Here is a 13,139-nt window from a genome sequence, read left to right as displayed (position 1 = left end):
CTTATCTTTTAGGGAAATATGCTGGAAGAAATTACAGAAAAAAAAAAATATGTCATCTAGGATTTGCTTCAGAACAGTCCAGTGGGGACGTATATATTAATAGAACAAGACTGTCCCTTTACTGACAACTGTTGAAAGTGGTTGATGGGAACATGGAATATTATATATGCACTCAATATGCCAGCAAATTTGGAAAACTCAGCAGTGGCCACAGGACAGGAAAAGGGCAGTTTTCATTCCAATCCCAAAGAAAGGCAATGCAAAAGAATGCTCAAACTACCGCACAATGGCACTCATCTCACATGCTAGTAAAGTAATGCTCAAAATTCTCCAAGCCAAGCTTCAGCAATACGTGAACCGTGAACTTCCTGATGTTCAAGCTGGCTTTAGAAAAGGCAGAGGAACCAGAGATCAAATTGCCAACATCTGCTGGATCATGGAAAAAGCAAGAGAGTTCCAGAAAATAGAAAACATCTATTTCAGCTTTATTGACTATGCCAAAGCCTTTGACTGTCTGGATCACAATAAACTGTGGAAAATGCTGAAAGAGATGGGAATACCAGACCACCTGACCTGCTTCTTGAGAAATCTGTATGCAGGTCAGGAAGCAACAGTTGGAACTGGACATGGAACAACAGACTGGTTCCAAATAGGAAAAGGAGTATGTCAAGGCTGTATATTGTCACCCTGCTTATTTAACTTATATGCAGAGTATATCATGAGAAACGCTGGACTGGAAGAAACACAAGCTGGAATCAAGATTGCCAGGAGAAATATCAATAACCTCAGATATGCAGATGACACCACCCTTATGGCAGAAAGTGAAGAGGAACTAAAAAGCCTCTTGATGAAAGTGAAAGAGGAGAGTGAAAAAGTAGACTTAAAGCTCAACATTCAGAAAATGAAGATCATGGCATCCGGTCCCATCACTTCATGGGAAATAGATGGGGAAACAGTGGAAACAGTGTCAGACTTTATTTTGGGGGGCTCCAGAATCACTGCAGATGGTGACTGCAGCCATGAAATTAAAAGACGCTTACTCCTTGGAAGAAAAGTTATGATCAACCTAGACAGCATATTCAAAAGCAGAGACATTACTTTGCCGACTAAGGTCCGTCTAGTCAAGGCTATGGTTTTTCCTGTGGTCATGTATGGATGTGAGAGTTGGACTGTGAAGAAGGCTGAACGCTGAAGAATTGATGCTTTTGAACTGTGGTGTTGGAGAAGACTCTTGAGTCCCTTGGACTGCAAGGAGATCCAATCAGTCCACTAAAAGTCAGTATTTAATAAGTTGAACGTAGGTATACCCTGTATCCACAGTTCCACTCCTAGGTATACTGCTAAAGAAATGCATGTGAGAGGTGGGTCAAGATGGCAGAGAAGGAGGATATGAAGCTCAGCCTCCCCCACTCCCCAAAGTCACATCAAAAATCCATCTACACGTGGAACAATTCACACAGAAAACCAACTAGAAACTGACAGAAGATTTCTTATATAACCACAGCTATAAAAAAGATATCCATGTAACTAGGTAGAGATCTGATTATGAAGGGAAAAAAAAAAAAAGGTATCAGGGCCAGTGCCCCTAGGAAAGAAGGTCCACAGGTGCAGACCCTCCCCCTGCGGAGCCCCCTTGCCTATTGGGAGGTCTGCTCGAATAAACAGAGAGGCTGGAGCAGCCTGGACTCTGGTCGCAAGGAATGTATACATGCTAGCTTATTAGCAGTCAGTGAAGAGTGACTGGCACTGGCTCCACCTGGCCTCCAAACTTCCCAGTCCAAAATGCTTGCTGAGGGAGGTAAGGGTGAGTGGGGAGAGTGCTGCTAGTATAGATGATTCGAAGAAATGGAAATATATACCATCCTCTTGGATTAGAAGGGTTTTTATTGTGAAAATGGCCATATGACTCCAAATACATATCTACAGATTTTATGCAACCCCCAGTTCAGTTCAGTTCATTTCAGTTGCTCAGCTGTGTCTGACTCTTTGCAACCCCATGGACTGCAGCATTTCAGGCCTCCCTGTCTACCACCAATTCCAGGAGTTTACTCAAACTCATATCCATTGAGTTGGTGATGCCATCCAACCATCTCATCCTCTGTCATCCCCTTTTCCTCCCGTCTTCAATCTTTTCCAGCATCAGGATCTTTTCAAATGAGTCAGCTCTTCACATCAGGTGGCCAAAGTATTGGAGTTTCAGCTTCAATATCAGTCCTTCTGATGAACACCCAGGACTGATCTCCTTTAGGATGGACTGGTTGGATCTCCTTGCAGTCCAAGGGACTCTCAAGAGTCTTCTCCAACACCACAGTTCAAAAGCATCAATTCTTCAGCACTCAGCTTTCTGTATAGTCCAACTCTCAGAACCATACATGACTACTGGAAAAACCATATCTTTAACTAAACAGTACCTTTGTTGGCAAAGTAATGTCTCTGCTTTTTAACACGCTGTCTAGGTTGGTCATAGCTTTTCTTCCAAGGAGGAAGCATCTTTTAATTTCACGGCTGCAGTCACCAGGCACAGCAATTTTGGAGCCCCCAAAAATAAAGTCTGCCACTGTTTCCCCATCTATTCACTGTGAAGTGATGGAACCAGATGCCATGATCTTCGTTTTCTGAATGCTGAGCTTTAAGCCAACTTTTTCACTCTCCTCTTTCACTTTCATCAAGAGGCTCTTTAGTTCTTCGCTTTCTTCCATAAGGGTGGTGTCATCTGCATATCTGAGGTTATTGATATTTCTCCCGGCAATCTTGATTCCAGCTTGTGTTTCTTCCAGTCCAGCGTTTCTCAGGATGTACTCTGCATATAAGTTAAATAAGCAGGGTGACAACATATAGCCTTGATGTACTCCTTCCCCTATTTGGAACCAGTCTGTTGTTCCATGTCCAGTTCTAACTGTTGCTTCCTGACCTACATACAGATTTTCTCAAGAGGCAGGTTAAGTGGTTTGGTATTCCCATCTCTTTCAGAATTTCCAAGAGTTTGTTGTGGTCCACACAGTCAAAGGCCTCGGCATAGTCAATAAAGCAAAAGTAGATGTTTTTCCGGAACTCTCTTGCTTTTTCGATGATCCAACAGATGTTGGCAGTTTGATCTCTGGTTCCTCTGCTTTTTCTAAATCCAGCCTGAACATCTGGAAGTTCATGGTTCACGTACTGTTAAAGCCTGGCTTGGAGGATTTTGAACATTCCTTTCCTAGAGCGTGAGATGAGTGTAATTGTGTGGTAGTTTGAGCATTCTTTGGCATTGCCTTTCTTTGGGATTGGAATGAAAACTGATCTTTTCCTGTCCTGTGGCCACTGCTGAGTTTTCCAAACTTGTAAACTCTTTGTAAACATCAAAATACCTATTACATTTTTCACAGAACTGAAACAAGTAACACTAAAATTTATATGAAACCACAAAAGACTCAGGACTGTTTTGACAATTCTGGGGGAAAAGAGAAAAGCTGGAGGCATAATTCTCTCAGACTTCAGAGAATACTACAAAGCTCCAGTGCACAGAGATCAGTGGACCAGGACAGAGAGCCCCCAAATGTACTTACTTCCTGTCCATCTATGACAGAGGGAACAAGAATATACAACGCAGAAAAGACAGTCTCGTCAGCAAATGGTATTGGGAAAGTAGGACAGCTACATGGACATTAATGAAATCAGAACATTCCCTCGAATTATAAATAAAAATAAACTCAAAATGGTTTAAAGACCTAAATATAAGACATGACACGCCATAAAACTACTAGAAGAGAACATAGACAAAACATTTTCTGACATAGGTCATAGCAATATTTTCTTAAATCAGTCTCCCAAAAGAAATAAAAGCAAAAATAAACAAATGGGACCTGATCAAACTTACAAGCTTTTACACAGCAAAGAAAATCATTGATAAAACAAAACAACAATCTATGTAATGACTGAAAATATTTGCAAATGATGGGATCAACCAGGGGTTAATACGCAAAATATACAAACAGGTTATACAACACAATATTGAAAAAAACAATCCAATCAAAAAATGGGCAGAAGACCTAAACAGACATTTCTCCAGTGAAGACAATCAGATGGCCAACAGGCACATGGAAAAGAAGGTAATTATTAGAGACATGCACATCAAAACCACAACAGACTATCACTTCACATAAATCAGAATGACCATCATCAAGAAGTCTACAAATAATAAATGCTGGACAGGGTGTGGGAAAAAGGGAACCCTCTTACACTGTTGGTGAGAATGCAAACTGGTGTAGCCACTACGGAAAGACAGAATGGAGGTTCCTTTAAAAAAAACTAGAGTTACCATATGAACCAGCAGCCCCACTCCCAGGCATGTATCCAGAAAATATACAAACTCTAATTCAAAAAGAATGTTCACAGTAGCATTATTCATATGAACATCACAATGTTCACAGCAGCACTATTTATTAATACGATAGCCAAGACATAGAAACAACTCAAGTGCCCATCAAGATACAACTAGTTTATGACGATGTGTTATAGGTATGTGTGTGTATGCATGTTAGTCGCTCACTTGTGTCTGAATCTGCGACTCCATGGACTGTAGCCTGCCAGGCTTCTCTGCCTGTGGGATTCTGCAGGCAAGAATATTGGACTGGATTTTCTTCTGCAGGGGATCTTCCCAACCCAGCGATCGAACCCACGTCTCCCACACTGCAGGCAGATTTTTTACCATCTGAGCCACCAGGGAAGCCCAGTTACATGTATACAGTGGACTATTACTCAGCCGTAAAAAACAATGAAGTATTGCCATTTGCAGCAACATGGATTGAGCTAGAGAACACTAGGTGAAATAAGTCAGGAAGGGAAAGGCAAATATCATATGATATCACTTATATGTGGAATCTTAAAAATAATATACAAAACAGAAACAGACTAATAGACACAGAAGACAGATATATGATTACTAAAGGGAAAGGCAAGAGGAGAGGGATAAATTAGGATACAAACTACTATACATAAAATAGATAGGGAATGAGTATTTACTGTATAGCACAGGGAAATATATTCAGTATCTTATAGTAACCTATAATGGAGAAGTCTGAAAATATATATATATAGCTGGATAACTTTACTGTACACCTGAAACTAATATAATATTGTATATCAACTATACTTAAAGTAAAAAAATAGATTAGGGAGTTCCCTGGTTGCCTAGTGGTTAGGATTCTGGGTTTTCACCGCCATGGCCCGGGTTCAATCCCTTGTTGGAGAACTGAGATCCTGCAAGCCACATGATGTGGCCAATAAATAAGTAAAATGGTTTTTTAAATTAAAAAATAAATAAATAATTTAAAAAGAAATATGATGCATCTGTACATCAAAAGAATGCTGGTAGCAGTATTGTTTGTAACAGCCAAAAAAAAAAAGTCACCACCACCACCACCAACCAAAAAAGTCAAACACAGAGAGAGAGGAAAAACAGAAATATCCACCAAAAACAGAACAATAAATTGTGGTATGTTTGTACAAAGGAATTATATATAGCAATGAAAATAAACAAACTACAATGACAGGCAATAACATCGATGACTCTAGCAATGTAGAACAAAAGAAGCCAAACACGAGAAAGAGTTCATACTGCAGACTCCACCTATTTATATACAGTAGCTGAAAAACGAGCAAAACCAATCAATCTATAATGTTAGAAATCCATACACTGTGCTGACAAGATGCGCTGGGGATTAACAAGGGGCACAAGGTGAGCTTTCAAGACATTGATAGTGTTCTGGTTCTTGATCTGGGAGGTAGTAGGGAATTACTCTAATTTTTCTATGTTTCACTTCTACAAAAATGAAAAAAATAACAAAAAATGTGAGGCAAATGTTAACACATTAAATTTAGGTGATGGATATATTCATACCACTATTTCCTATGTCTTCCATTCCAAAATTTAAAAAGTAAAAAAAAAAAAAATTATGATATGGGAGGAAGGAACAGGGCAATTCTTGGTAACCCACATGTTCTCAGAGGGATGTTTAACTACAACATTAACATTATCTAGGTCATAGATTCATTTTTCCTAAAATATTTTAAAAGGGTTGGAAACAAATCCACTAATACCATAACCTCTGCCACAAGAAATTCTGCAATCATTACTGTTCACGTCATATTATACAAAAGTATAGCTTGGATCAAATATTATTTAGTTAAAATAAAGGGCAAAGGTTTTTCAGAGACTGCTGCAGGTACCTAGAAAAAAAGATGGTCTTTAATCTCATTATTTTAACCTATTAACATGGTATTTGCTGTGAAATGCTTGCCCTGAGGGCCTTCTGCTTCTTGTTTCTATTTAGTTCATTTCCAGCCATTAAATTAGTTGGGCTGATAAAGAATAGATGTTCATGTGTATCTGGCATATTAGGAATTACCAGGTGACAATTTAAAATATAATTATCCTAACTTTAAAACTGTCGTTGTGCTTTTAAACATTGTTATGAAACAACACAGAAAAACTTACCTTTCCAACAAAAGGAACTAGATGATGTTCACACATGGAAAACATGTCTATGTCCTTCACAATCACCATCTCATCATGGTCTTCATCAAATATAGCATCATTTAGGACATCTGAAATCAGAGGCTTGCTTTAGCAATGTTTCCAGTTTTACAGTAAAATAACGAATAGAAAAGTTAGCACTCCACAGGTACATATAAATTGACAATCAAGAATGTTAATCCTAATTAAAACATGAACAGCATGCAAATTAAAACTAGCTATTTTTCTCCCACCAAATTAGCAAAGTCTTTTTCCTTAAATCATAGAAAATCCTTAGGAGACGGTACTACATTCAAAATGCAGGATTACCAGTGTATTTGCAGCATAGGAGAGGGAGAGAAAAACAGGGAGGAAAGGAGATAAACTATGCAAAACAGAAGAATGGGTGTTTCTGGCGACAGAAATAGGCTACTTTCACTTTCTACCTGACATCTTCTTGTACCTAACACTTTGTCTATAATGAACATGTAGAAAACTCTATATGAGAAAAAGTTAAAATAATGAGATAAAAAGTTAAAATAATGAGATTAAATACCATCTTTTTTCCAGGTAGCTGTAGCAGGCTCTGAAAACCTTTGCCCTTTATTTTGACTAAATAAAATCTGATCCCACATATACTTCTGTATAATATGACATTAGCTTTCTGACTTCTGAAGCTATATCCAGATACCCATAAACTTGACCTCTGTTATTACTATCCCAAATAATTTTCTACTCTTATAATATTTTCTAGACTTCCCTGGTGGCTCAGATGGTATATTTTCTAGCTATTGTATGCAAGCATCAGACTCATTCTAAACAGTTGCCTTCCTCTCTTCCTAAGGAAATTAACACTACAGTTTTTATGTGTGTGCCTATTCAGGTTGGCTCTGGGTGATGAACAGTGTCGGGTTTAACCCGTGGACACGGTCACATATGGCCAGGCTTACAATAGACATTCAGAAACAAGAACTTTATTGTTAAAAACTACACTCATATCTGAACAGCGCAGCAGACTGGATATATTCAAGCCATCTAGCTGCGTGATTTCAGAGATCTGGGGATACCCAATCCACACAGCATGAGACAGAAGGGAGGAGATGAATAGAGCTTGTAGCCATCTACTGTTATTTCCCCTCAGAAAGGCAGGCTGCTGAGTGAGTCACAGAGAAGATGTGCAAATGTCCACCCACACAGCCCGACCTTCTGTGGCTCCGTCGCTACTAGAAGAGAGTCATCACTGATACTGAGTCATCATTAAACACAGTTGTCATCGCCTGTGCTAGGCTATTCAGAGACACACCTGACTGTGTCGCAGAGCAGTCATCAGTGTGGTAAACAGAAGTAAACATGTGGGGTTTAGACACACAGATAAACACAACCCCCTTGTTGAGAGAGGTTGATAAAATCCAGTGAGGAGAAGGCTCAGGGCCACTCTTTTAAGTAAATACTCCTTCTCCAAAAGCAGTTTTCTATTCTGAATATGAGGCCCTAACCTTCAGCTGTGTCTTTGAAAGAAGTTCAGAAATAGATTCTCAGTGCTCCCCAAAGGATCCTGGAGTTCTCCAGGATTTCAGTGTAACAGGACTGTCACTAATAGCTGACTAAAATCTTGAGTCACACAAGGAATCTTCCTGAAAGTACAAACAGAAAATTTTTTCTTAAAGAACAAAAGAGAATTGTCAAATATAGGAAGTGTTCATTTGTCTTCTCTGGCAAAGAATGAGAGCATACCCTTCTAAGTTCTGACAACAACCATATGGCATGTGTTAAATGCTGGCCCTTGAGTTACGCTTATGTTAGCGTCTGGCTCCATCACTAACTGCTGAATCTTGAGCAAGGCACTCTATGCCTCAATCTTCTCAGCTGTAAAATGGTCATGAAAAAAGCTTCCACATCATATGGGTATCCTGAGAATTACATAAGATAATCCACTTGTGTTTAGAAATATGCAGGTGGGGTCAGTGGTAGATAGTATTATTACTATAATTATGGTTAAGAGAGTTGCCAAACTATGTTCCCATGAACACTGATGTACGTGCATGTGTGTGTGCCAAGTTGCTTCAGTCGCGTCTGACTCTTTTCGACCCTGTGGACTGTAGCCTGCCAGGTTCCTCTGTCCATGGGATTCTCCAGGCAAGAATACTGGAGTGGGTTGCCATGCTCTCCTCCAGGGGATTTTCCCGATCCAGGGATCGAATCTGCATCTCTTATGTCTCCTGCATTAGCAGGTGGGTTCTTTGCCACTAGTGCCACCTGGAAAGCCCACATTGATGTACATCACAATTTAAAAAGCAACAATTTGCTTCTAGGGAACAGACTACAGAAAAGGAAAAGCAGTAACTTTATTATGGAGAAACATGGCAGACACTCCTTTAATCAAGTAATTAAGGTTAACTTTAGCAGTAATAGGGAGTTTCCCCAGTGGCTCAGACGGTAAAGAATCTGCCTGCAATGCAGGAGAACGGGGTTCAATCCCTGGGTTGGGAAGATCCCCTGGAGAAGAAAGGGAATGGCTACCCCCTCCAGCATTCTTGCTGGAGAATCCCATGAACAGAGAAGACTGGTCGGCTACAGTGCACGGGGTCTCAAAGAGTCAGACACAGTTGAGCAACTAACACAATAAACTGCAAGTAATAAGACATATTGATATTATGTAGCACCTAACCTAAGACCATGAGCAGGGCACATCACCTCTGTAGTATTCTTCCCCAAAATCTGAAACTGCAGTCTAATCACCAGACAAATCGAAGGACATTCTACAAAATACCTAATGTGCGTCCTGTGCCCAGTCGTGTCAGACTCTTTGTGACCCCATGGACTATATCCTGCCAGGCTCCTCTTTCCACGGAATTTTCCAAGCAAGAATACTGGAGTAGGGTGCCAACAAAATACCCAGACAAGTACTCTTTTAAAGAAAGACACAGAGGGAATTCCCTGGCAGTCCTCTGAGTAGGACTCTGCACTCCCACAGGGGCTGGTCGCGGAACTCTGATTGCACAAACCATGCAGTGCAGCCAAATAAGTAAATGAAAAATAAAAAAGATATGGAAAGATCAAGGAACTGTCCACATTAAAAGAGACTAAAGACACATAACAGCTAAAAGCAACAGGAAAACTAAAATTGAAATAAAGCCTGTGGTTTAGTTCACAGTGTTGTGAACTACAACCATGTTGCACCATGGCCATATGAGATGTTACCATTAGAGGAAACTGGGGGAGGGGTGTATGGAATCTCTCTGTACTATCTTCTCATTATTCTGTAAGTTCAAAAGTATTTCAAAATAAAAAGTTTAAAAGAAACAACGAAACAGTGTCTATCAACTGTAATGTATAAACAGTGGAGCACTATTCAGCAATGAAATGGGATAAAATAATGATTTGTGCACTGTGGTTGAACATCCTAAAATTTATACTAACTGAAAGAAGTCGCATTCATACACACGAAAAAACTGTGAGATTCTAGAAAAAGTAAATGTAGTGATAGAAAGGAGGCAGGCAGTTTATCAGAGACCATAGAGGTGGGAGAGAGGATTGGCTGCAAAAGAATACGAAGACATTTTTTGTTTGATTTATGGAAACCATCTAAACCTTGGTTGTATTGGTGGCTATGCAACTGTATGAGTTTGTCAAAATTCAAACTGTACACATAAAGTTGGTAAATTTTATTGAATACCTGTTGCAAATTAATAGAGCTTTCTTTAAAAAAAATTGTGGTATATTATGCAACTTTTGTGTAAAAGTCAAAACGAGGAGTTATGAACATAAACACATAAACGCTTATCTTCAAAGAGAAACGCTAGAAAAATAAGCCAAAAAGCAAACAAAATGATTACCCATACAGGACCAAGAGAACAAGGGGAAAAGGATACCATGGAAGTGAGATATCTTTGAATAAAATCTGTTCTGTAATTTTGAACAACTCATACAACTGTTTTACATACTCAAAACTAAACCAAAAAGAAAACCAGCGACCTCCTATGTTGTCATGCTTTGTGTGCTAATGGAACACTGATACGTTCCCTATATCCCATTTCATTAAAATGGACCCAGACTATAAATTTGACTCAGCCGAGTCATTTTTCTTCAGTAATGAAGTCTCCCCACTATATGTATTTATGTTTTGCTGCAACATATCTGAAAGCTACCATCTGTAGCTAATAAGAACAAAACACTATCACAGATTGTTTTAATTTCCTGCCTGTTATCAGCAGCAAGGAGGTAACCCTGGAAACAAGGATTTATAGCATTCTATTTCCTACTGTTGGTCATAACCAACAAAAGAAACCAAGCTGCCTCCCAAAGTTAAAGGCCATCTATAACACCACCACACACAAAATGTATAAAAATATACCTTTCTCATGTCGTTAATGAGTAAGCAATGGCAATGAATAACCCTGCTGTGCAGCCATCCCTCAAGTGTTTAGTCCCTTCCTGAAAGCGCACCCTCTGAACCAGGAGTTCTCCTCCAGTGAGCTTGTAAAAACACAAAATCAATGAACCCTGCTCCCAGAGCTTCTGATTTAGAAGGTCTGGGTGAGCCTGAGAATTTACATTTTTAACAAGTTTGAGTTTTCCAAATTTGCTGGCATGGTGAGTGCAGCACTTTCACAGCATCGTCTTTCAGGATTTGAAATAGCTCAACTGGAATTCCATCACCTCCGCTAGCTTTGTTCGTAGTGATGCTTCCTAAGGCCCACTTGACTTCGCATTCCAGGATGTCTGGCTCTAGTGGCCAGACATGATCACACCATCATGATTATCTGGGTCCTGAACCACACTCAAAGCAGCTGTTTTGAAGTATTCCATGTTCTTTGCTGCTACAGAATCTTTACACCTTCAAATGCTCTTAGTCACACAACATATATCTTAAGGAACACAGACCTGTTTTTGCAGGGGTAGAAGGAAACTCCTATGGGAAATTCCACACAAAAGGAAAATTATATCTACTGAAATTTCTTTTGCATGAATGGTAATAGTAATTAGCACTATCCTGGATGTTTTGTGATCAGCACCAAAAATTAGAGATCTCTGAGGAAGGAGAAAAGGAAAGATATAAGGCATCTAAATGCAGAGTTCCAAAGAATAGCAAGAAGAGATAAGAAAGCCTTTTTCAGCGATCAATGCAAAGAAATCGAGGAAAACAACAGAATGGGAAAGACTAGAGATCTCTTCAAGAAAATTTGAGATACCAAGGGAACATTTCATGCAGAGATGGGTTCGATAAAGGACAGAAATAGTATGGACCTAACAGAAGCAGAAGACATTAAGAAGAGGTGACAAGAATACACAGAAGAACTGTACAAAAAAGATCTTCACAACCCAGATAATCATGATGGTGTGATCACTCACCTAGAGCCAGACATCTTGGAATGTGAAGTCAAGTGGGCCTTAGGAAGCATCACTATGAACAAAGCTAGCGGAGGTGATGGAATTCCAGTTGAGCTATTTCAAATCCTGAAAGACGATGCTGTGAAAGTGCTGCACTCAACATGCCAGCAAATTTGGAAAACTCAGCAGTGGCCACAGGACTGGAAAAGATCAGTTTTCATTCCAATCCCAAAGAAAGGCAATGCCAAAGAATGCTCAAACTACCGCACAATTGCACTCATCTCACATGCTAGTAAAGTAATGCTCAAAATTCTCCAAGCCAGGCTGCAGCAATACGTCAACCGTGAACTCCCTGATGTTGAAGCTGGTTTTAGAAAAGGCAGAGGAACCAGAGATCAAGTTGCCAACATCCGCTGGATCAGGGAAAAAGCAAGAGAGTTCCAGAAAAACATCTATTTCTGCTTTATTGACTATGCCAAAGCCTTTGACTGTGTGGATCACAAGAAACTGTGGAAAATTCTGAAAGAGATGGGAATACCAGACCACCTGACCTGCCTCTTGAGAAATCTGTATGCAGGTCAGGAAGCAACAGTTGGAACTGGACATGGAACAACAGACTGGTTCCAAATAGGAAAAGGAGTACATCAAGGTTGTATATTGTCACCCTGCTTATTTAACTTCTATGCAGAGTACATCATGAGAAACGCTGGACTGGAAGAAACACAAGCTGGAATCAAGATTGCCAGGAGAAATATCAATAACCTCAGATATGCAGATGACACCACCCTTATGGCAGAAAGTGAAGAGGAACTAAAGAGCCTCTTGATGAAAGTGAAAGAGGAGAGTGAAAAAGTAGACTTAAAGCTCAACATTCAGAAAACGAAGATCATGACATCTGGTCCCATCACTTCATGGGAAATAGATGGAGAAACAGTGGAAACAGTGTCAGACTTTATTTTTGGGGGCTCCAAAATCACTGCAGATGGTGATTGCAGCCATGAAATTAAAAGACGTTTACTCCTTGGAAGAAAAGTTATGATCAACCTAGACAGCATATTCAAAAGCAGAGACATTACTTTGCCGACTAAGGTCCATCTAGTCAAGGCTATGGTTTTTCCTGTGGTCATGTATGGATGTGAGAGTTGGACTGTGAAGAAGGCTGAGCGCTGAAGAATTGATGCTTTTGAACTGTGGTGTTGGAGAAGGCTCTTGAGAGTCCCTTGGACTGCAAGGAGATCCAACCAGTCCATTCTGAAGGAGATCAGCCCTGGGATTTCTTTGGAGGAAATGATGCTAAAGCTGAAACTCCAGTACT

At 39.8% G+C, this 13,139-nt stretch overlaps 1 protein-coding gene across 1 annotated transcript in view; it reads right to left on the bottom strand.

Moving 5' to 3' along the window:
• The window catches only part of GCH1 (GTP cyclohydrolase 1), a 57,343-nt gene that overhangs the window by 15,687 nt on the left and 28,517 nt on the right, over positions 1 to 13,139 (bottom strand). Inside the window, exon 2 of the mRNA XM_018054120.1 lies at positions 6,476 to 6,585. Within this exon, the coding sequence (XP_017909609.1) occupies positions 6,476 to 6,585 (110 nt within the window). The remainder of the gene's footprint in view (positions 1 to 6,475; positions 6,586 to 13,139) is intronic.

The sequence above is a fragment of the Capra hircus genome, chromosome 10, assembly GCF_001704415.2.
Source record: "Capra hircus breed San Clemente chromosome 10, ASM170441v1, whole genome shotgun sequence".
NCBI classification, from domain to species: domain Eukaryota; kingdom Metazoa; phylum Chordata; class Mammalia; order Artiodactyla; family Bovidae; genus Capra; species Capra hircus.
This window is presented reverse-complemented; position numbering and strand designations above follow the sequence as displayed.